This window comes from Pelophylax lessonae, assembly GCF_965119305.1.
Source record: "Pelophylax lessonae genome assembly, chromosome: 9".
Classification (NCBI taxonomy): domain Eukaryota; kingdom Metazoa; phylum Chordata; class Amphibia; order Anura; family Ranidae; genus Pelophylax; species Pelophylax lessonae.
In genome coordinates, this window is record NC_138776.1 from 231099300 (window position 1) to 231124631 (window position 25332).

Here is a 25332-nt window from a genome sequence, read left to right on the forward strand (position 1 = left end):
ATCCTAGCAATGTGTCTAATCCAAAGGATGGAGGACAATGGAAACCAGTCCCTATAAGGAGATCATCTGCTTATCTAAATTCACATCAATTCAATGTGTTATATTAGACAATAAAATCATAGAGACTCATAATTGCTGTTAGGACAGACAGGTGTCATTATAACACATTGCCCCCACCCGGATCACAATCTTCGGTGTCTAATTATACAATCAGATCTCCCAAACATGCATGTCCGGCTCCTTCTTAGATAGAAGTGGGTGGCTCTGAGAAGATCCATTGGGTTTGGTAATAGAAAATAATTGATTGGGTTTACTTGGCGGGCTTGTGGAAGGAATCTTCGAGGATTTTACCGCTTTGGAGGAAATATTTGGAAGCTGAAAACCGACACAAGTGATGTCATTTGGAGGAAGATGAACAGATTTATGAATAGAACTTCTACAATGTCGGATTTAGCGGTATAATGCGGCTGAATCTTCCTAACGGCCAGTAGAATTATGGCGGGAGATTTAAATATAGCAACTAGGAGCCATCATAGACGTGGTCTATTAATAGCCAAGAGGGGAAATAATTTCTGGAAATATGGAGTACAATGTGTTCTGACATTGGAGCTCTATGTAGGTGTGCATGGTTTTGGTTGGATGAGTTTAGCGGGGAGTAGACGATCAGCATAGAAAGATTGGAATGAAAAGAGATGAGAGAATGATGTCCTGTGATCACATTTCCCCTCATTACTATTCACCTGCATTACAAGTCTGAGTGCGATAAGAAGACAAAGTGTTTGCCTTTAGAGTGCACTTCATCTGACAGTAATAATACAATTTATCACATTGATAAAATATATCCTTTTTGAAGAATAGGAATAAAAACTGCATATGTCCGGCTCTTTGTACAGAGATGTGGGTGACACGTTTGTGATGCTTCGATAAATATATCGTATTTGACTATTTTCCTCCTTTCACTGTAAATTTGGAAATTTGTTGAATTATGAGATACATGGACTTTTGATGTGATTAGGATCATGGAAAGCTTTTTTCTTGGCGCTGTATATTTTCCGGATTAGCCGGAATTGATTAACACTAGAAGAGCGGTGCTTGGAATGGAGGGGGGCAGATTACATTTTAATAGAGGCGAGGTCTTCCAGAGTGACTTCTTTACCTCTATATGACATTATACCTGAGTAGCCGCCAGTATAGATTTGCAGCAATATGTGACAATAAACATACTCAGAGTATTTGTATAAAAACATGTTTATCATGGTGAGCAGATAATGATACATTGTATATTAAACATGACATTGTGTAATCAGCTGAGACATTTGTATGTATAACAATCTCTCCCATCACATCACACAAGGATCTCATGTCACCGGCTGATGTTTTTCTTCCAGGCTCCTTCTACTCAGCTATAAATGAGCAGAGTTCTGTATTAGAGGGAAATGTTTCCTGGTGGTCACTCTTTACTCATCTAATGTGAAGATCATTCTAGAGGGAGATGTGAGAAGATTGTTTTCTGTGTAGAATTTGTGTAGAAAAGAAGATAGAAGGAAGAATGGGACACACACTCAGGAGGATGGAGGTGTTTGCAGCCTCTGTGTTCAGCCTCCTCAGCAGCTCCTGGCAGCTGTAAGTGACCCCCGATAAGTGACAGTCCAGTGAGCAGATCGGGTCCCCGATGAAGATCGGACAGCGTTCTATTTCACATAAAAGTCGGTTTTCTATCTACTGGGGAAACACAACAAGAGAGAGAAGATTCTCCAACTACTCCATGATACTGAGTGGGCGTGTCTGATGTGTAACCAATAGCAGAGCAGGAGGATTGTTGTGTACCGACCAATAGCAGTGCAGGACGTTTAACTATATAATCCCAGAAGAGGTGAGTGGGGAAGTTTATCTGTCCAATAGACTTTCTAGAATCATGTCTGAGACTGAGAGCGCCCCAGCCGCCGCTCCTCCAGCGGAGCCCGCCGCCAAGAAGAAGGCGACTAAGAAGGCGGCAGCCGGAGGAGGGAAGAAAGGCAGCAAGAAGCCGTCCGGTCCCAGTGTGTCCGATCTCATCGTCACAGCCGTGGCCGCTTCCAAAGAGCGCAGCGGGGTCTCCCTGGCCGCCCTCAAGAAGCTCCTGGCCGCCTCAGGATACGATGTGGAGAAGAACAACAACCGCCTCAAGGTCGCCATCAGGGCGCTGGTGACTAAGGGGAGCCTCGTCCAGGTGAAAGGACATGGAGCCTCTGGATCCTTCAAGATCAACAAGAAGCAGCAAGAGGGCGACAAGGCCAAGAAAGCCCCCAAAAAGAAGCCATCAGCTGCGGCCAAAAAGCCAGCCAAGTCCCCTAAGAAACCGGCGGCCAAGTCCCCCAAGAAGGCAGTAAAATCCCCCAAGAAGTCGGCCAAGAGCCCCAAGAAACCGGCAAAGGCTGCAGCTGCCAAGAAGGTGACAAAGAGCCCCAAGAAGCCCAAAGCTGCACCCAAGCCCAAAAAAGCCGCCAAGAGTCCGGCTAAGAAGGCGGCCAAACCCAAGGCAGCAGCCAAGCCCAAGAAGGCCGCTCCGAAGAAGAAATAAATACAAGCAGCCGGAGGCCTCCTTTATCTACACCCCCCAAAGGCTCTTCTCAGAGCCACCCACCTCCTCCTAACAGAGCCACACCTACCTACCTACACCCACCTCCTCCTAACAGAGCCACACATACCTACCTACACCCACCTCCTCCTAACAGAGCCACACATACCTACCTACACCCACCTCCTCCTAACAGAGCCACACATACCTACCTACACCCACCTCCTCCTAACAGAGCCACACATACCTACCTACACCCACCTCCTCCTAACAGAGCCACACATACCTGCCTACACCCACCTCCTCCTAACAGAGCCACACCTACCTACACCCACCTCCTCCTAACAGAGCTACACATACCTACCTACACCCACCTCCTCCTAACAGAGCCACACATACCTACCTACACCCACCTCCTCCTAACAGAGCCACACATACCTACCTACACCCACCTCATCCTAACAGAGCCACACATACCTACCTACACCCACCTCCTCCTAACTGAGCCACACATACCTACCTACACCCACCTCCTCCTAACAGAGCCACACATACCTACCTACACCCACCTCCTCCTAACAGAGCTACACATACCTGCCTACACCCACCTCCTCCTAACAGAGCTACACATACCTACCTACACCCACCTCCTCCTAACTGAGCCACACATACCTACCTACACCCACCTCCTCCTAACTGAGCCACACATACCTACCTACACCCACCTCCTCCTAACAGAGCCACACATACCTACCTACACTCACCTCATCCTAACAGAGCCACACATACCTACCTACACTCACCTCCTCCTAACAGAGCCACACATACCTACCTACACCCACCTCCTCCTAACAGAGCCACACATACCTACCTACACCCACGGCACACAGTGCTCCGCATCTCTTCTACACATCTAATAGCACACAGACATCAGAGATGGGCGCTGATCAATATTTCCTCTTCTAGATCATTCACTTGTTTTAGTATGTAAAAGTTTAAAGGAGAATCATTCTAATGATCGGGAGATCTCATCCTCCGCTCATCTTACAATGATTAGGAAGTCTCCTGTGTTGAGAATGTTATAACTTTTTGAGAAGATAAATCTGTATGATTACCTAAAAGCTCCTATTGGCTGATATATATAATTTATATTCAATTGCCTGCCAATATTTTAATGGTTTAAAATATTTGCAGTAACAGTGGAACCCCCAACATGGGCGTCGTGCGATAATAAGTAAAGAGAAACTACTGCTCGTAACCCCCCCCCCCCCCCTATCCTCATATCCGTACACAATAGTGCTGAGTGAGGGATGGGCAGGAAAATGAATCTCCATACAGATGAATTGTTTTCCTCTCCAATCCCGGATGTATTCTTCCCTGTAATGTGTCCGTGTGTGATCTCCTGTGATGACACAGTTCTAGTATGGGGGGTGGGGAGATAGAGGAAAAATCCCTCCTGATCCCCATAGTGACATCTCCATGTGGACTGTGTAAGGTTTACCCCCCTCCCCCCACAAATTAAATGGGCTGATTGGTCATCAGCTCTCTAAGCACGATTCCTAATGACTCGAAATCGATTCCATTGTTTGAAATAAGAAATAATTACGTTTCTAGAAAATGCAACTATGTGTCTCCTGAGAGAATGGGAACCAAAGAGACAAAGATTGTTTAATCTGTTCCTAGGAAAGTGTGTTTTACCGTTAAATATTGTAACATTGTATCTATTAGGGAAGATATAGAGGAAGTGTGAATTGTGTTACAGATGAGTTCCATTGTATTTATTACAATAAATCGGCAAGAGAAAGGATGTCCCTTCTAGATGAGAAATGGGAATGTTTTCTGTGTAATTATATTAGAGGTGAGCTTTACTTCCACACTGAGCTTCGGAGCGCAGAGAAGGGAGAGAAAAGAAAGATGTGGTGAAGGTGATCCCGGGGAATGTATAGGAATGTAGTAGCCGGTATTTTCCAGCATGTAGTCGGTGTGATGAGGTAGTATATATATATAGAGCTCTGTATATAGGAGGATGTGGTGGCTCTGAAAAGAGCCTTTGTGTTGGGATGATGGGAGTAGTAGTAGGAGTGGTGGTGCCCTCCCCTTCTATGCCCTCTCTCCGCGGATGCGGCGTGCCAGCTGTATGTCTTTGGGCATGATGGTGACTCTCTTGGCGTGGATGGCGCAGAGGTTGGTGTCCTCGAAGAGTCCGACGAGATAAGCCTCTGAAGCCTCTTGCAGAGCCATGACGGCGGAGCTCTGGAAGCGCAGGTCGGTCTTGAAGTCCTGGGCGATCTCTCGGACGAGGCGCTGGAAGGGCAGCTTGCGGATGAGCAGCTCGGTGGATTTCTGGTAGCGGCGGATCTCTCGGAGAGCCACGGTGCCGGGCCTGTAGCGGTGAGGCTTCTTGACTCCGCCGGTGGCCGGGGCGCTCTTGCGGGCGGCTTTGGTGGCCAGCTGCTTGCGGGGAGCTTTCCCTCCGGTGGACTTCCGGGCGGTCTGCTTGGTTCTCGCCATCTTTACTCAACTCTCTGCTGGAACAGTGAATGTGAGGCATTGCCGCTCTGCGGAGCCATTTATACACAGCACTGCCTTCCGATTGGACAAGTAACTCACACGCCTTTCAATGATTGGTTTTCTTAAAAAAAGCGGCATTTTTAAAATGCCCGCCAAAATCTGCACGTTATCTTTGTAAGTAGAGTCACCATCTTTGTGTGGGATGGGGGAGGGGAGTTACTTTACATCATACAAGCGATCTCTATTCTCAAAAAGAGAAAACATTCATCATACATATCTTTATAGATTTAGGAATTATAGACTGTGAGAATGGACTGGCGGTAGATCTCTACCTTTCTATATGATGGGAAATAAAGGATTCCATGTTTCATTATCAGATCTGTGTAGGATCATGGAACTGACCTCTATCAGACATGTAGCAGTTATAGATTTCCTCATATTAAAACTAGAATAAGAAAAAAGTGAAATGACTGGTAGAAATCATGGCACTGCCAGATATGTACAATGAATCAATAACACAAATATTTCATGTCTGAAGAAGCAGATCTGTCCCCTCTTAGAAACATTGTAAACATGTTGCTGGTTTCTAGTTACAAAGTAAATGAAATTCTCTTCGGAGTATTGAATGGCTGAGGATCCTTTCTATCAGTTTTCCTTCCTGCCAAATGAGAAAATATTCATCAGAAATATGATATAAAATAAAAAAGATCGGAGATTCCTAATCGGTGTAAGAATTAGAAGATCTGAGATTGGACAGTTTTTCTCCATAATACAGTAAATGAGATGACAGAAAATCCTCCTCCGATCTCACTGATCTGATTATTCCGTTCTTAGTGAATAACAAGTAGAAAGTTGACTTGCACAGCTTCTTCCATCCAGCACAATTCTGTACTAACATGGAGGGACAGATCTCTGAGCAGACAATGAATCGTCCCCCCAGCATTGCCCTCCCTGCTCCGGGCAGATCTGGGATCAGTCGGTGTCATTGTTTCCAGATGGATCAGCGCTCAGGAAGTTTTCTATCAGATCCATTTGAATGAAATTGAACTAAACTGCTCCAATGTATTCTCTATGGAGGAGAAACACTGACACCTGCTGGTAAAAAGAGGAATGACTTCCGTGCGGGGATCTGTGAAGAGATACAATGTAATTTCATGGCTTCCTTTCCGAATCCATAGGAACAGAATAAAACGGATTAGTGTGTGCAGTTTGATAACAGAATTACAATTCATAGCTGAAGATCTGAGGAAATGGCATCCAGACTGCAAAATTTATCGGATTATTTTGCATGTTTTTTTTTGTGTCAGATAAAACCTTTAGAAGTCGGCAGATGAGGGATCGCTCGGTGCGATCATTATTTCTAGATGTCCCATGTGGATCAGTATTAAATCCTAACACCTATTGCTGAATTCCCCTTTCAATCAAATCCCTGTGTAATAATTATAATAGGTGTGCCGCTACTGCACCTTTCACACATAGATAGATAGATTTTCGGTCTATCTATCTATCTATCTATCTATCTATCTATCTATCTATCTATCTATCTATCTATCTATCTATCTATCTATCTATCTATCTATCTATCTATCTATCTATCTATCTGTCATCTTATGTGGATCTAAGATCGATCTGTAATGAATGATCAATTTGTCTATACAGTGGTACACCTCTAATTAAACAAGTAGGCTAAAAGATCTGATTGCTGAGAATGGGGCATGTTTGATCCAGGGTGTATTGCTGCAGAATAACACATTAACTGATACAGTGCAATGATGTGGTGAGATTGGTTGGTGTATGAGCACTGAGGGATGGAATTGGTTTGTACCCCTCTGGTTATGTGCAGCAGCTGTGCAGGGTCCTATCCCATTCTAATAGAAGATGATGAGAGATCCGGGATTCTGGAGACATAATACATTGTGTGACATCTCATCTGTTCCAGGACTCTGGGGGAACATGACTTGTGAGAGATCAGCAAAGGGTTCTAGATGTCACAATCTATCCGTGCAGTGTATGACCTGAAGGAACCCAGAGCCGAGCGTTCATTGTGGGGACTTTATATAGTAATCTGGATAGGAAGGTCACCAGTGGAAGGTGTTAGAACATCTGTTATAAACAGGAGGATGGATTGAGGGGAGAACTTTATATGCAGGAAGCGTTAATGGTCTATGAAGTCTTCTCTGGTCAAAATATGTAATAAAAAGTCGGCTAAACGTTTGTGATAATTATTGGGAAGGAAATGGATTTCTAGAAAATATTGGAAAACTGATAATTCTTCATAAGACAATTGGCTAAATGTTGGGGTGGCTAGAAGAATTTTAGTTTCCATATTGATAGAAAAAAAAGGGGGAGGGCAGTTGTATGGACATTTGAGTGCGCTCACATCTCTGGTATTCTTCTTTCTTTTTTCCGGTTGGGGTCATTTATCTAGGAGATCTGCACTCTACTAAAAGCTGGGAGGTATTATGTCTCGTTTTGGGTGGGGTGGGGGTGTTACAAATGCTGCATTTTATGGTATTTTTGCGATTTCTATGTACTTCATAATATATTATTTTATATATTCTTTTTTTATATTAGGATACTATTATATTTTATTCACTGAATGTGAATATTCCGATGTCTGAGTATGTAGTGAGGACATTTATTTGGAGGATCCTGGGTGACGTCAGAGACATGACCTCACCAGTAATGATGATCAGGTAACATCCAATGGTCACCCAAAAGGAGTGAAATGTTGTTCTTTCTATTGAACAAAGAGCATCATCGAGCGGGAAATTCAAATCACGGAACTGCTGAGGATTGGATGATTGAGAGCACAGAGAGGCGGACTTATTGTGACGTCTGGACGCGCCCTCCTCCAACCCCTCCCCCTTATTCTCCATCAGGTCCGCATATGCTGCATATAAAGCGAGGCTGGGTGCTTTTACTTCACATTCGTCTGATACACGAAGAGCTTGGAGATGTCTGGTCGCGGTAAAGGAGGAAAGGGTCTGGGGAAAGGAGGCGCTAAGCGCCACAGGAAGGTGCTCCGGGACAACATCCAGGGCATCACCAAACCCGCCATCCGACGTTTGGCCCGCAGAGGGGGTGTCAAGCGCATCTCCGGTCTCATCTATGAGGAGACCCGCGGAGTGCTCAAAGTCTTCCTAGAGAATGTCATCCGCGATGCCGTCACCTACACCGAGCACGCCAAGAGGAAGACCGTCACCGCCATGGATGTCGTCTATGCGCTCAAACGCCAGGGCCGCACTCTCTACGGATTCGGAGGCTAAACCCCAACATCCACCGACCCACTTCACCCCAACAAAGGTCCTTCTCAGGGCCACCCACCTTCTCCTACAAAGAGCTGTAACCATTTATTTCTCTTAGATCAACTTTTATCACGTCGGAATGAAAGCTTTTTAGCTAAACACATATTAATCCGATTGTACAACTTTATTTTACTTGGAATACAACAGATCGAAGCGATCTAGTGTTTATATTCTCTCCGCTTACAATATCGTTAGATCACTTTATTATTTTTCAGCTAGCTTGTTGAGACACCGATAAACCCCTTTCTTAGGCATTATTTCCAGTCACCTCACATTTCTTTATAGAAAAATTCGGGGTGGGATAAGGGGACAATAAATATCGCTCAGTGACATTTCTAGATGATCATTACTCTATTTTCTCATCATAAAGAAAGGTAGAAGTCATGTGACTGTCGTGTTCTGTGTATAGCGGTGGATTCCGAGCAATTGCAATAAAGGACATTTTTTGGTCAGTAATAATCCGGTCACCCCTCTCTAATCTGATTGAAATTAAAGTGTTGATGTTTTTCCAATCAAAGTTCTCCTCTGCTGATCTCAGTATTCAGGGTCGGATTTGGCGGTATAAAAGAAATGGATTTTTGTGTAACGATTTACACAATTCAGGCGGGTGAAATTTGAAATATTGGCCAATCAGAGTTGTGGGAGATCCCACAGCCAGCCACTAATGTCTTTCCTATGAGTACAAAGAAAGTGTGCGCTCCCTCTCCTTTCTCAGAGTAGAGGTCACGTGTTCAGTGACTTTCTAATCATCTCTACAGCAGGGCGGACTCTGAAGTATCAAACAAAACGGACGTTTATCAATGTATGGATTATCGTTGTGAAATAAAGGGACCGTTGATGAATGTTCCACAATAGAAGCTGCTGTTTCATCGTGATGGTAGATGGGAAGTGTAAAGAGAATTGTGGCGGGAAACATGAAGATTGCAGCAATCAGAACTGTGAGATTCCATGAGAGATGACATGACAATGTATATTTGTGTTGCGGTGAGAGTGAAGGAGGGGGGGGGGGGATTGTTATTTCTAGAATGATTTGAAGTAAAGGATGGAGGAGAATGAAGAGGAGTCCCTGTAATGAGAGGACATTGCTCTATAAAAAGGGACACTGAAAGCGTTCCAATATAAACATCTATCATCATTTCTTATTACTGCCACGTGTCATCCTAAGACATTGTTCCCCCCCATGGGGAATCACACCTTCTAGTCATAGTAAGTATTTTATTTCCTACCTGGAAAATAAATGCAATCTTTCATTGTTACAATTAGATCTCCGAATAACAATGTAGATGTATGCAGCTCTATGTATGGATGGGTGGGTGGCTCTTAAAAGAGCCGTTGTGTTGGGTGACGTGGATGAACCGGTGGGGATTACTTGGTCTTGGCGGCCTTGTGGCTCTCGGTCTTCTTGGGCAGCAGCACGGCCTGGATGTTGGGTAGGACTCCTCCCTGGGCGATGGTGACGCCCCCGAGCAGCTTGTTGAGCTCCTCGTCGTTGCGGACTGCCAGCTGGAGGTGTCGGGGGATGATGCGGGTTTTCTTGTTGTCGCGGGCGGCGTTACCGGCCAGCTCGAGGATCTCAGCGGTGAGATACTCGAGGACGGCGGCCAGATAAACGGGAGCTCCGGCCCCAACCCGCTCGGCATAGTTACCCTTCCTGAGCAGACGGTGAACACGACCGACTGGGAACTGCAGACCAGCCCGGGATGATCGGGTCTTGGCCTTAGCCCGAACCTTTCCTCCTTGTTTGCCGCGGCCAGACATGTCTCTGTGATATTGGAGTTCTCAAAGAGATATGAATGGCTGCAGCCGCTCCCTTTCCTGTTATACTTTGAATGATATGACGTCTCGCTCTATGATTGGCCACGTTTGAAGCCAGCCAATGCTCTCTAGGTTTGCATCTAGACCAATCGGTAAACGAGGAAGGAAAGCATGACGTCACTCCCCATCACATGACCATGTCTTCCAATAGAAGAGTGAGGAGGAAGGAAGCTCATTTGCATAGGACAGCCTATATAAGCAGCACATGAGGGCGGCGCCAGTACACTTTCTCTTCTCAGAGCGGAGAAAACATTCTTATCCCTTATCATGCCTGAACCAGCCAAGTCCGCCCCGGCGCCCAAGAAGGGCTCCAAGAAAGCCGTGACCAAGAGCCAGAAGAAGGACGGCAAGAAGCGGAGGAAGAGCAGGAAGGAGAGTTATGCCATCTACGTCTACAAGGTGCTCAAGCAGGTCCACCCCGACACCGGCATCTCCTCCAAGGCCATGAGCATCATGAACTCCTTCGTCAATGACATCTTCGAGCGCATCGCCGGCGAAGCTTCCCGCCTGGCTCATTACAACAAGCGCTCCACCATCACCTCCCGGGAGATACAGACCGCTGTCCGCCTCCTCCTGCCCGGAGAGCTGGCCAAGCACGCCGTCTCCGAGGGCACCAAGGCTGTCACCAAGTACACCAGCGCCAAGTAATACCCCTCCCCCATCCATCACCCCAACAACACACAAAGGCTCTTCTAAGAGCCACCCACATACTACACAACCGAGCTGTCATACAATTTTTATGTATCGTACAATTTATTACTTTTACAAGTTTTAGCTCTTCGGATAATTTAAAATGAACTCAAAATAGCATCATTAATAATCTTGAGATGAGAAGTAGGTCGGTCAGACTGGAAGGGGAATGAATAAAACCTTCCTTCTAATCTCATCCTTCTTTATTGCGGAGATCGTCTCCCCTTTCTGGCTCTATACATTTCCTATTCCTCGCCTTGTACTGCACACACCCAACTGCTCTAATCACCTCTGCTGCATTGTTACAATGAGAGATTCTCCGCAATCTCCCGCCTTACATTGTTCCTTTATCTGGGAAGATCGTGAAGCTTTTATTCCGCAACACAATGGGGGATAGAAGCAAGAAAAGTGAAACATTATATCTGCTCAGTCATCTCAGATCGGCTAATCCGACACTGACAATTATTCATAGAAAATATCACTCTTTCCCGGACAGTCCCTTCAATTCCAGGAAATATATATGTAGAAATATTATTGTTCTGTTTTAAGGTTTGATTTTGCACATCAGAATACAGAAGTTGCTCTGTTATTGGATGTTTGTTATAGAGAACTATGAGAAGTCTACGGAACAAATATTTTCTAGGCTGAAAACGGAGATAAATCTCCTAATAAAATTCTTTGGATTCCTCATAAAGACATCGCTGCCTAAATAAGACTGATAATGAAACCGCTCACAGTTCTGATTGGCTCAGATCTGAAATAGCTATTTTCAAATTTCCCGCCTGAATTGTGAAAACGTTACAGAGAAATAATCAACCCCATTATAACACCAAATCCCACACTGAGATCATCAGAGGAGATATTTATCCGATAAATATCTTTAACACTTTATTTTCAGGCAGATTCGATTAATATGGAATAAACAGAAATAGAAATGAAAGATTATTGAATAATGTAAAACATTTCCATATGTTCAAAATGCAGAATCCCTACCCCCCCCCCCCCCCACACACACACACACACTGCTACATACAGAACATGATAGTGAGATTACTTCTCTCATAGATCTCTACCTTTCTATGTGATTGGAAATAAAGTATTACATGTTTCATTATCAGATCTGTATATGATCGGGGAACTGGCCGATAATTAATGTTTCATTTTTCAGACATGACATGTAGCCGTTACGGATTTCCCCCCTACATCCTAAAATAAAGGAAAAGTGAAAGGGCTGGTAAAAATCTGTAGTAATCACAACACTGCCAGATAAATATATACAAATAATCAATAAACACAGTTTTTGTAACTAGATATCAGAAAAATGTTAACAATGTGTCTAAGTAAGTGAAATTCTCTGCAGAGTATTGAATGGCTGTGACCCCGCCCCTTCCATCAGTCTTCCATCAGGTCAGCTTTTTCTTATAAGCAAGAATGCAGGCCTTTTTTTTTTTTTTTTTTACAGTAATATTGTATAAATATGAAATTGTTATGATGTGTGACAGATGAATGTTTTCTGTGTAATCTCCAAGGAAGAACGAGGAAACCGCAGTAAAGGAAGAATAGCGCCAAATATGAACAGGGAATGGATGAAGAGAGGATTTCTGTACAATTCACTGTTTCCTTCATTTCTATTACTTGTGCAAGTAAAGTCTTCTATTTATTGTTGTAGTCCCACCCCCTCCCCCATATAATGTGAAAAATAGAATTAGGGTAATGCAAATTTTCCTGACCCTACAACAGCTCCAGAATAGGTGGAAGGAAAATCAATCAATGTTGTCTCTATCAGATCATCACAAATATGTTTAAAAACAGCAAAATGTATTGCAGTTAGTGCTGAGCTCCGACTATGTCACCCCGGAGTCATCTACTGATCCATCAAACGGTTCTCTGCACCTTATCATTGGATTATGGGTCCCATATCCCAACAATGTGTCTAATCTAAAGGATGGAGGGCAATGGACACCAAGGAGATCACCTGCTTATCTAAACTCACATCAATTCAATGTGTTATATTAGACTTTAAAATCATATAAAAAAAAAAAAACTTAATTGCTGTTAGGACTGACAGGTGTCATTATAGCACATTGTCCCCCCACCCGGATCACAATTTTCGGTGTCTAATTATACAATCAGATCTCCCACACATGTATGTCCGGCTCCTTCTTAGATAGAAGTGGGTGACTCTGAGAAGATCCGTTGGGTTTGGTAATTAAAAAAAAAAAAAAAAAAAAAAAAAAAAAAAAGATTGGGTTTACTTGGCGGGCTTGTGGCAGTAATATTCGATGATTTTACCGCTTTGGAGAAAATATTTGAAAGCTGAAAACCGACACAAGTGACGTCATTTTGGAGGAAGATGAACAGATCTATGAATAGAACTTCTACAATGTCGGCTTTAGCGGTATAATGCGGCTGAATCTTCCTAACGGCCAGTAGAATTATGGCGGGAGATTTAAATATAGCAACTCGGAGCCATCATAGGCGTGGTCTATTAATAGCAAATTGGGGAAATAATTTCTGGAAATATGGAGTACAATGTGTTCTGACATTGGAGCTCTATGTAGGTGTGCATGGTTTTGGTTGGAGGAGTTTAGCGGTGAGTAGACGATCAGCATAGAAAAGATTGGAAGCAAAAGAGATGAGAGAATGATGTCCTGTGATCACATTTCCCCTCATTACTATTCACCTGTATTACAAGTCTGAGTGCGATAAGAAGACAAAGTGTTTGCCTTTAGAGTGCACTTCATCTGACAGTAATAATACAATTTATCACATTAATAAAATATATCCTTATTTAAGAATAGGAATAAATGCTGCGTATGTCCGGCTCTTTGTACAGAGATGTGGGTGACATGTTTGTGAGGCTTCAATAAATATATAATAGTCATAATAATTTATTTCTATATATTCTATATTTTTTTGCGGAGATCATCTCCACTTTCTAGCCATTTCCTATTCATCTCCTTGTACTGCACACACCGAGGTGTTGTACCTGGAATGACCACAAGGTGGCAGAGGTTACTAAACTTTTATGCCTCACTCAAACATTGTTACAATAACAGATTCTCAACAATCTACCGCCATAAATTTGTTACTTTGTATTTAGGAAGATCGTGGAGCTTTTAACTCGCAACACAATGGGGAATAGAAGCAAGAAAAACGAAACATTGTATCTACTCGGTCAGCCCAGTCAAATCTTTGTCTATCTGTATCTATTTAATGAATAAGCAACAGATCATTGTACATAGCTAAATCAATGAGCTGCCTGATATGTAAATGACAAAAATATGTACAAAGTATCTGCTACATACAAATCTGATTACAATAATATCACCTCGGATAACAGTCCTTTATATAAGTTAGAAGTAGAAAATTGTTTCACTGAAATGTTTAGCTCATTTATTGGTGAAGTTACATATAATCTCCAATCCTGGACCCCCCCATCGTTCCATAACTTCCGAACATCACATAACTTCGGAGCTGAAAAACGAACGTCATTAAAGTCTCTGGGAACAAGGCTGGGAAAATAAAAAAAATAAAAAGTGCTCTTTTTTAAATGTATTATAATTTATGTTTTTTTGTTTTTTTGTTTTTGTTTTTTTTTTAGTTAGGGTTTTAAGTGTTACAGAGTAAATATGGAAATTTGAATTTAGTCAACTAGAGCAATAAAACCCCCGAAAAGCACAAGAAAAGAGATTAATGACCTGAAAATTATACAAAAATCACCCCCCCCCCCCCCACACACACACACACACACACACAAATGTGTCCAAAGATCAAGTTTGCCCCTTTCGAGAAGGTTCACCCACCAAGCAATGAAATCTTCAACAAGTGGTGTTTGCTGCTCAAATATTGTCTATAAACTAACACATTATTGGTTCAAACAGTATATTGCTGCTAACATTAACCACTTAATAGAGATGGCCTTGCGGTTCGCCCGGCGGTCGGTTCACGGCAAATTTTGCTTGTTCGCTACCCGACAAATTTGCAAACACATGGCGTAGTTTGCGACGGCCATATTAGTTTACATTGGGGAGAACTTTGACCCATGACACAGCCGTCAGGTGGAACAGGACAGCCAATTGAAACATTTCAGCACATGGACAGTCCCCCTACCCTATAAATAGACCTGACCTGGCGGCCATTTCACGTTCCTCTTTTTGCCAGTGTAGGGAGAGGTCTGCTGTGCTCATCAGTGAGAGTTTGCTAGACACATATAGCACTGTGAAGATCCACAAAAGTCCTTTTCAGGGCTGGTATTTCCGTATAGGCCTTCTACAGTCTCTTTTCAGGTTAGGGACAGGTATCCAGGGGTTGCTTTAGGGGTAGTTAGAGATTGGCTGCAGTCACACAAATTGCTATGTTAATGTCCACAATAGTGCTTTTCAGGGCTGGTATATCGGTATAGGTCCAGTCTTTCTTCAGTATAGGGACATGTTATCCAGTCTGTGCTGTAGGGGCAGTTAGAGATCGTCATCTGCAGTGACACAAATCGCTCTGTTAATGTCCACAAAAGTCATTTAAAGTGCTGCAATGTCGGTATAGGGTCTATTACAGTCTCTTTAGTATTGGGGGCAGGTATCCAGTCTGTGCTGTAGGGGCAGTTAGAGATCGTCAGCAGTGACACAAATTGCTCTGTTAATGTCCACAACAGTCATTTAAAGGGCTGCAATTTTTTTGGTATTGCTGTGCAGTGCACTAAAAAGGGGGTGGGGGAGGGGGGTTAATCTACAGTATAATATACTTTGTAGAAAGCATATTATAGTGGATTAGTAGTAGTATTGTGCACTGTGCAGCATTGTGACAGGTGTGCTGACTGAGCATTGCTGCAGCAATACTACACACAGTGACAAACTCCCTAGCCAATTATTTGTAGAACTGGTGTGATAGACCAGTGGCCCCCCAATACCACATATTGAAGTGGGGTGTTATCTGAGTATACTTTTACAAGTGCATTTGTGTCCTGCAACAATATTGCCTCTTTTGCTGAGTTAAGTCTGATACACACAGCGATAAACTCCCTGACCATTTTTTTCAACAACTGGTGTGATAGACCAGTGGCCCCACAATACCACATATTGAAGTGGGGTGTTTTTTAACAGTATACTTTTCTAAGAGTGTACTTTAGTCCTGCAAAAAATTGTCCTCTCTTGCTGTGTTGACTGTGCTACACAAAGTGACAACAGTTACTGGCCAATTATTTGTAGAACTGGTGTGATAGATACCCCAATACCACATATTGAAGTGGGGTGTTATCTACCTTTTTCCAGATATAATGCAATTCTCTAGAGACTTTTGTCACAGGGTAATTAAAAAACATGACAGGCAGAGGAAGAGACAGAGATGTATGCAGGGGTGGTAGTGGTAGGGCAGGAGCAATAGGCCGGAGCCTAACTGTGAAGTTTCAAAAGGCGCGTGCAATTACGGCAAAGGACGCACCAGACTTGGTTGAGTGGGTCACTCAGCCTTCCTCTTCTGCACCCTCCTCATCCTCTCTATCTGCACCCTCTTCACGCTCTGCTGTGTGCACCCCCAAAGACACCACCACCACATACCCTCCACTTGAGTCACTGGAATTATTTTCCAATCCATCACAAGACGTTTGCGATGCACAGCCATTGTTGGCATTGGATCAGGAAGAGGAGGTAGCAACAGCCGCCACTCAGCAGTCTGACGACAGTACCCAGATCAGCCCAAGGAGGTTGGTCCCCGCTGTTGCTGCCTACTCAGAGATCTTGAATGTTAGTAGTGGGGAAGGTGACGTGGATGATGACGAGCCTATGGACATCACGTGGGAGTCCACAAGAGAGAAAGAGGAAGGGAGTTCAGAGGGGGAGACGGGCCGGCAGATAGGGAGGAGAGGCAGGCAGAATTTGCATTGCACAAGAGGTAGAAAGCAGACTGCAAATGTATCAGGAGTGAGCCATCAACCATGTACAGTCACATCTGGCATTAGCAGGACGCCGGCACATGGCTCCGCAGTGTGGGTTTTTTTTAATGTGTCCGTTGCTGACAACAGTGTTGTCATCTGCAGCCTTTGCAGTCCATGCATAAGTCGCGGTAAGCCCAACACTCACCTAGGGACCACCGCCTTAAGAAGGCACCTGAACTCCCATAACCGAGCCCAGTGGGAGCAACACCATCAGAACCCACAAAGCAACACTCCAGGCTCTCATCGTCCAGCCCCTTCTCCTTCTCATCTCTCCTCACATTTGCCCTCCACTCCCCCTTCCATGATGCCGTCATCACGTTGTTCTGGAAAAAGGCAGGCTTCTGTGGTCCAAATGTTGGAGCGGAAATAAATAATGATGCCGGATAACCCTCTTGCCCAACGTTTGACTGCTGGCTTGTCGGAACTGATAGCCCGCAAACTACTGCCATATCAACTGTGGGACTCGGAGGCCTTTTGTAAATTTGTGGCCATTGGAACAACACAATGGGAGGTCCCAAGCAGGAAATATTTCTCGCAAAAGGGCATTCCAGAGCTGTATGGCCATGTTCAGCGGCAAGTGAATATATCTCTGGCACACAGTGTTGGTGCCAAGATACATCTGACCACAGACACATGGTCTAACAATGGTCTGTCAGTTAAACCCATGTGAGCTAATTTTTGGAGCCTATACAGGCCAACACTTACTTCTGTATACTGTGCATGCCTACTGTACCTCTAGCCATCAAATACTAAGTTATTTGCTGTCAGTTCAAACCATGTGAGCTAATTTTTTTGGAGCCTATACAGGCCGACACTTACTTCTGTATACTGTGAATGCCTACTGTACCTCTAGCCATCAAATACTAAGTTCTTTGCTGTCAGTTAAACCCATGTGGGCTAATTTTTGGGGCCTTTTATGGCCGACACTTACTTCTTTTTTTTTTCCAAACAGATTTTTATTGGTTTTAAACAGCAGATACAAGAAATGCATTCAAGGTGTCAAAAGACACAACAGAAAAAATAAATTTACATAAACAACAAGTAATACAAGGTATTGTTATTCGAGAGATATAGTCAGAAACAATTAACACTCATTTATCATTCCAAGTGATCCATGGTTCCCAGTGTTTGGTATGTGTCCTAAGAGAATGGGACTGTAATGCTAGTGATTTCTTAAATTCAAACGTGAGTGTCACTGAGGCTACAACCTCCAATAGGTTTGGTGCTTCTTTTTTTTTTTCCATCTCCTAGTAATGGTGGCCCTAGCGGCCAGCAAAATGTGTGAAACAACCCATCTGACCTTACTAGGAAGCAGATCGATGGCCAGGGTATTGAGTGCCAAAGCCGGATTTAGCTTAATGGGCGATTGTGTTACAGAGGAGATGAGGCCAAAGACCTGGTTCCAGAAGCTTGTAAGGTTTTTACATGTCCACAAGATGTGGTATAAGTTGCCAACCTGGCCACACCCTCGCCAGCAGAGCGGGGAGTGTGCTGGGTAGAATTGAGACAGCCTATATGGTGTAAGGTACCAGCGGGAGAGAATTTTCTACGACAGTTCCCAGTGGTTGGTGCATTTCGACACCCCGTACGAGTGCCGGAAGGTGTGGGTCCACTGTTGTGGTGAGAAAGGTCGTTGGAGGTCGCCCTCCCACTTAATCATGGGATTTCATTTTTGAAAAGTTTTTTTTGGCATGGAATATGTTATAGAAGAAGGTGATGCCTTTTATCGACCCAGGAGGGGTTGTGAGGAACTGGTATACTGGGTATGGAATAGTGATGGGTGCTGGTGGGTTTTTAGTCAGGAACGTGGAGATACGAGTGTAAGTCTATAGTTCCGAACGAGGGATTTGGTATTGTTGAGTGAGGGAAGTAAATGGTTTCAGTCGATGTCGCTAAAGAGGTCGTCAATCCAGTGGATGTCACTGTCCTTCCATTTTAGGGTAGATAGACATGGGATCAAGATGTCTAGTAGTCGGATAGGTAGTCTTTGTTTACAATGGGCATCTCCTACATTTGTGTGTTTATGTAGTTCCCTCCAGGCTGCGATGGCGATTCTCATTGTAATCAACAAGTCTGGCATGTTTTGAGGTTTCCAATTGTCTGCTAGTAGTAAATGGTGCTCACCATTTGCTTCGTAATGGGCTCACCACACGCTGGCGGCCTGGACCCCGGAGTGAGGGGGCGGGTAGTGGAAGCCCGCTTTGTCCAGTAAGCGACGCTGGGGACTACCTGTTCACAGTGTGTTCCCATTGGGGGGGACAGGTACTCCTCTTTTCATCTTCCCACTCCGTTCGGGTTCTAGGTCCGCCCTCGCCCATGGTTTATTGAGGTACTACTCTTACTGGTATGCCTATAATGCAATTATGGTTGGGGGTTCCCTATGTTAGGGGCTCTCAACATGCCTTTTTTTGCTCATTGACAATTTTTCCTGTATTTGCACATTTGAAGCTGATGTTAATGCTTCTGTTTATGTAATCACGGCCTTACCCAATACTTTGTTATTACTGTATTATCTGAAAAACTTTCAATAAAAATTGATGTTTAAAAAAAAAAGAAGGCCCTTGAGCACCAGTGCAAATGAAACGCCCACAAAATTACCCCATTTAGCAAAGTAAACACCCAAACGTATATTCTGTTAAGCATAATGAGTCTTTTGAACATGTAATTTCTTTTCAAGTTTTTGGAAAATATGAAAAGAAAATTAAAGTGCATTTTTTTTACACAAAGTTGTTCATTTATAACAGGGATCCTCAAACGATGGCCCTCCAGCTGTTGCGGAACTACATGTCCCATGAAGCATTGTAAAACTCTGATATTCACAGACATGACTAGGCATGATGGGAATTGTAGTTCCTAAACAACTGGATGGCCATAGTTTGAAGACCCCTGATTTATAAGATATTTCAAACACATAGTATGCACATAGCAAAAATGACACCCCAAAATACATTGTGCTAATCCTCCTGAGTCTCGGCTCTCCCTCTATCTGTCTATTATATATTTTTTCCCCTAAATTGGGGGATAGTCTGTGTTGGTACGTGTGAGATCCACCTTTCCAAGTTTTTGGGGTTCATCTCATACTTCTGAAGATTTGAGGGTGCTGCCTGTTCCATACTCCCCCTACTCCTCATCCAGCGTTTTAGGGGTACAAACAATAGTAATTGGGGCCTAGTGTGGTTGTGTACGTGTGAGATACATACACTTTTTTGGATCATATTTTCTATTCCGCTATTTAATCAAAAACCTTTGGAGATCAGTTAAATTGGGGGATAGTCTGTTTTGGTACGTGTGAGATCCACCTTTCCAAGTTTTTGGGGTTCATCTCATACTTCTGAAGATTTGAGGGTGCTGCCTGTTCCATACTCCCCCTACTCCTCATCCAGCCTTTTAGGGGTACAAACAATAGTAATTGGGGCCTAGTGTGGTTGTGTACGTGTGAGATACATACACTTTTTTGGATCATATTTTCTATTCCGCTATTTAATCAAAAACCTTTTGGGATCAGTTAAATTGGGGGATAGTCTGTGTTGGTACGTGTGAGATCCACCTTTCCAAGTTTTTGGGGTTCATCTCATACTTCTGAAGATTTGAGGGTGCTGCCTGTTCCATACTCCCCCTACTCCTCATCCAGCCTTTTAGGGGTACAAACAATAGTAATTGGGGCCTAGTGTGGTTGTGTACGTGTGAGATACATACACTTTTTTGGATTATATTTTCTATTCCGCTATTTAATCAAAAACCTTTGGGGATCAGTTAAATTGGGGGATAGTCTGTGTTGGTACGTGTGAGATCCACCTTTCCAAGTTTTTGGGGTTCATCTCATACTTCTGAAGATTTGAGGGTGCTGCCTGTTCCATACTCCCCCTACTCCTCATCCAGCCTTTTAGGGGTACAAACAATAGTAATTGGGGCCTAGTGTGGTTGTGTACGTGTGAGATACATACACTTTTTTGGATTATATTTTCTATTCCGCTATTTAATCAAAAACCTTTGGGGATCAGTTAAATTGGGGGATAGTCTGTGTTGGTACGTGTGAGATCCACCTTTCCAAGTTTTTGGGGTTCATCTCATACTTCTGAAGATTTGAGGGTGCTGCCCAGGACTGGGAGGTGAGTTGAATGCCCAAATATGTCATGGAAGAACTGGGTGCCCAGGAGAAGGGGGGCATGTTTTTGCTGAAAAAAAACTTTTTTGAAAAGGAGCTTTTATTCCACAACACAATGGAGGATAGAAGCAAGAAAAGTGAAACATTGTATCTGCTCAATCATCTCAGATCGGCTAATCCGACACTGAAAATTATTCATAGAAAATATCACTCTTTCCGGGACTGTCCCTTCACTTCCAGGAAATATATATGTAGAAATATTATTGTTCTGTTTTAAGGTTTGATTTTGCACATCAGAATACAGAATTTGCTCTGTTATAGAGATAGTTTGTTATAGAGATCTATAAAAAGTCTATGGAACAAATCTTTTCTGGGCTGAAAACCGAGAAAAATCTCTGAATACAATTCTTTGGATTCCTCATAAAGACATCGCTGACCAATGAAGGCTGATAATGAAACCGCTCACAGTTCTGATTGGCTCAGATCTGAATTAGCCATTTTCAAATCTTCCCGCTTGAATTGTGAAAAACGTTACAGACAAATAACCAGTCCCATTATAACACCAAATCCCACACTGAGAACTGAGATAATCAGATGAGATATGTATCCAATAAATATCTGTAACACTTTATTTTCAGGCAGATTAATTGATTAGTACGGAATAAACAGAAATAAAATTGGAAGATTATTGAATAGTGTAAAGCATTTCCATATGATCTCAGAATGCAGAACCCCCCCCCCCCCCCCCCCTTCCACTGCTACATACAGAACATGATAGTGAGATGACTCCTCTCATAGATCTCTACCTTTCTATATGATGGGAAATAAAGTATTACATGTTTCATTATCAGATCTGTATATGATCGGGGAACTGACCGATAATTAATGTTTCATCTTTCAGACATGACATGTAGCCGTTACGGATTCCCCCCTACATCCTAAAATAAACAAAAAGTGAAAGGGCTGGTAGAAATCTGTAGTAATCATGACACTGCCAGATAAATATATATACAACGAATCAATAAACACAGTTGTTTCATTTCAGTCTCTTATTTGTAAATAGAAATCGGAAACATTTTAACAATGTGTCTAAGTAAATTAAATTCTCTGCAGATCATTGAATGGCTGTGACCCCGCCCCTTCCATCAGTCTTCCATCAGGTCAGTTTTTTCTTATAAGCAAGAATGCAGGCCTTTTTTTTCTCCTCAATATATTTTATTGTGAATAAAAAGGTAATTCAAAATAACAAGAACAGAGAAAAATAAAGCAGTAGTGAGACCGCAAGACTATCTCACTGCAGGAGAAGTGACATTTTATCCAAAACAAGAAATGCATGTAGATGCAGATATGTAGATGTTAGTAAACATGTCAAATGACTTTATTGGACAATTTCCTACTTCTAACTTCTATAAAGGACTGTGTGCTGTCCGAGGTGATATTGTGATCAGATTTGTATGTAGCTGATACTTTGTACATATTTTGTGTCATTTACCTATCAGGCAGCTTATGCCTTTATCTATGGACATCGATCTGCTGTTGATGATGGAAATAGATACCAATAGACAAAGATACAATGTTTAGTTTTTCTTGCTTCTCTCCCCCATTGTGTTGTGGGATAAAAGCTCCGTGATCTTCCCAACGTGTGATTTGAGATAAAGTAACAATGTAAGGCGGGAGATTGTGGAGGATGTTTTATTGTAAGAATGTGTGAGTGCGGCATATAGATGTTTAGGAGATCTGATTGTAGGTTTCCTATTGTGATCCGGGTGAGGGAACAACGTGCTATATATTTATTTATTTATATTTGTTTATATCGTATTTATGTGTGAAGGAAGGATGTGGTCTCCTTACAGGGACTGGCTGTCATTTTCCTCCATCCTTTGATCTCCAGAAGATATTCAACAGCATTAGAGATCATTGAATATTAAATACCAAACAAACATCCCCCATCTGAAAAGGAACACAGATCTCAGATCCCCCTTCACACTCCTTGGAAGGAAAAATACATTTTATTATCGGAAGAAAACGCCCAGAACTGTGATTGGTGCAATGTTCGCATTGTATAACTCATATTTCCCGCCGGAATTCTATGGAACGTTCCAATTATCTCAGATAGAATAATCCCACACTAAAATCTCATATCTCTTCCTCCGGGAACATCGATCAACCGTCCTCTGAATTGTCGGGCAGTTTATCTAACCATGAATAATAAATACGTTAGAAATATAAATGTCACATTTCTTTCAGTCTTTTTTCTTTTACTTCACAATACAGAATCCGCCCGGCTAGAGAATGTTTCCTATAGAGATCAAAGAAAAGTCTACTGAACAAGTATTTTCTGGGGGGGAAACGGAGAAAGATCTCAGAATACATTTCTTTGAAATCCTTATAAGAAAGACATTACTGGCTAAAGAAGGAAACGCCCACATCTCTGATTGGCTCAGATTTTATATTGCTCTGTTTTGAATTTGCCGCCTGAATTGTGAAGAACGTTACAGAGAAATAATCAGCTCTATTGTACCGCCAAATCCGACACTGAGATCATCAGATGAGACATATATCCGAGAAAATTAACATATACACTTCTGTATATGATCGTGGAACTGGTCGATAATTAGTGTTCTGTCTTTCAGAGATGAAGTAGTTACAGATTTCCCTCATATTAAAACCAGAATAAAAAAGTGAAAGTGTTGGTAGAAATATGTAGTAATAATGACACTGCCAGATACATATGTACAATGAATTAATAAAACAAATGTTTCTATTTTATCGGTCCCGTTTTGTAAATAGAAATAGCAAAATATTGACAATGTTTCTAAGTAAGGGAAATAAATAAATAAATATACATACATATATATATATATATATATATATATATATATATATATATATATATATATATATATATATCATCATGATATGTCAGAAAAAAATGTACAGTGGATCAATAAAGGAAACATTGCGCTTCTGATAAATTACACCCGTTTCTATTCAGTAAAACATTTAAAAGCTTCTAAATAAATTAACTTCTCTGCAGTGTAATAAATGACTGAACCCCGCCCCCTTCTCAGCATGTCTCCCATCAGGTCCGCTCAGCCTGTGAAATGTCTGAAGATGTGTGTCTTTGTTTCCTTTTCACAATATTTATAAATTTAAATTATATGAAATTACTATGAACAATTTCATGAAACTGGTTACTTTGTTTCTGGTAATAAAGTGTTAAGTTTCCTGTTCGTGTAATCTCCAGGAATAAATCGAAAATAAATGAGAAGAAGGAATACATGAATCTTCTGGAAATGTATTGCTGTGTATGTAATGCAACATTAATGTATCTGAATATAATATAATGATTAGGAGCCTTATAAATGAATAAGATTATCTTTATTTTGTATGAATGGTGTGACTCCGCCTCTTTCGCAGGAAGGTTTCCATCTGGTCCGCTCAGGCTGTATATAAGGAGGGCGGGCAGACAGCTGATCTCAGTCTGTCTTTGTAGCAGAGAATCATCATGTCTGGGCGCGGTAAAGGAGGAAAGGGTCTGGGGAAAGGAGGCGCTAAGCGCCACAGGAAGGTGCTCCGGGACAACATCCAGGGCATCACCAAACCCGCCATCCGACGTTTGGCCCGCAGAGGGGGTGTCAAGCGCATCTCAGGACTCATCTATGAGGAGACCCGCGGAGTGCTCAAAGTCTTCCTGGAGAATGTCATCCGCGATGCCGTCACCTACACCGAGCACGCCAAGAGGAAGACCGTCACCGCCATGGATGTCGTCTATGCCCTAAAACGCCAGGGCCGCACTCTCTACGGATTCGGAGGCTAAACCCTGACACCCACCGCTTACCCCACTTCACCCCAACAAAGGTCCTTCTCAGGGCCACCCACCTTCTCACACAAAGGGCTGATGATGATTCATAACTCAGAAATGTAATTTCTATATATTTATCGTGTAACAATAAGAACTTCCGCTAATTGTTTCAGTAAGAAATTGAATGGAGCGATGTCTGGCTGCCCATACACTCTGCTAAACATAAAGCAGATTGAACAATAGATGTTAGAACAGGACAATATTATATGTGGAATCTTATTGGGCGGTCAGTAGATCTATAGGAGATTGTACAGTCAGCACTCAGGGTGGTGGAGCCGATTGCTGAGTCAGGAGAATAGATCATAGTTTATCCTGGAACTGAACCTACAAATGTATATTTCATTATGAAAAGAATGGAGATCACTAATACTGAGATGATTCTAGAAATAGAATGTTTCAAAGATGGAATTTTTGTGAACATTCCGATTGTAATACAGGAAGAAGAAATCTGTGCATCTGCTATATGTACAAATTGTATATCAGGCAGAGGGGAGATATAGTTCTACACAGATCTGATAATGAAACATGCAATCCTTTATTTCCCATCATATA

At 42.6% G+C, this 25332-nt stretch overlaps 5 protein-coding genes across 5 annotated transcripts; 3 read left to right on the plus strand and 2 right to left on the minus strand.

The window, feature by feature from the left end:
- Positions 1-1915: 1915 nt before the first annotated feature.
- On the plus strand, positions 1916-2560 carry LOC309564744 (histone H1B-like; the record flags this gene model as incomplete). The annotated part of the gene is made up of 1 exon (XM_082269427.1): positions 1916-2560. The coding sequence occupies one exon, from the start codon at positions 1916-1918 to the stop codon at positions 2558-2560; it is 645 nt and encodes a 214-aa protein (XP_082125553.1).
- A 2097-nt stretch (positions 2561-4657) lies between these two features.
- Positions 4658-5073, minus strand: LOC309564758 (histone H3.2; the record flags this gene model as incomplete). Its single annotated transcript, XM_082269440.1, has 1 exon — positions 4658-5073. The coding sequence occupies exon 1, from the start codon at positions 5066-5068 to the stop codon at positions 4658-4660; it is 411 nt and encodes a 136-aa protein (XP_082125566.1). The 5' UTR covers positions 5069-5073.
- Positions 5074-8025: 2952 nt separating this feature from the next.
- LOC309564834 (histone H4) lies at positions 8026-8337 on the plus strand (the record flags this gene model as incomplete). The annotated part of the gene is made up of 1 exon (XM_082269517.1): positions 8026-8337. The coding sequence occupies one exon, from the start codon at positions 8026-8028 to the stop codon at positions 8335-8337; it is 312 nt and encodes a 103-aa protein (XP_082125643.1).
- A 1404-nt stretch (positions 8338-9741) lies between these two features.
- On the minus strand, positions 9742-10134 carry LOC309564789 (histone H2A type 1-like; the record flags this gene model as incomplete). The annotated part of the gene is made up of 1 exon (XM_082269471.1): positions 9742-10134. One exon carries the CDS (start codon positions 10132-10134, stop codon positions 9742-9744), a length of 393 nt encoding a protein of 130 aa, XP_082125597.1.
- A 324-nt stretch (positions 10135-10458) lies between these two features.
- Positions 10459-24735, plus strand: LOC309564327 (histone H2B 1.1-like; the record flags this gene model as incomplete). Its single annotated transcript, XM_082268955.1, has 2 exons — positions 10459-10812; positions 24412-24735. 2 exons carry the CDS (start codon positions 10459-10461, stop codon positions 24733-24735), a joined length of 678 nt encoding a protein of 225 aa, XP_082125081.1.
- Between the last annotated feature and the right edge of the window lie 597 nt (positions 24736-25332).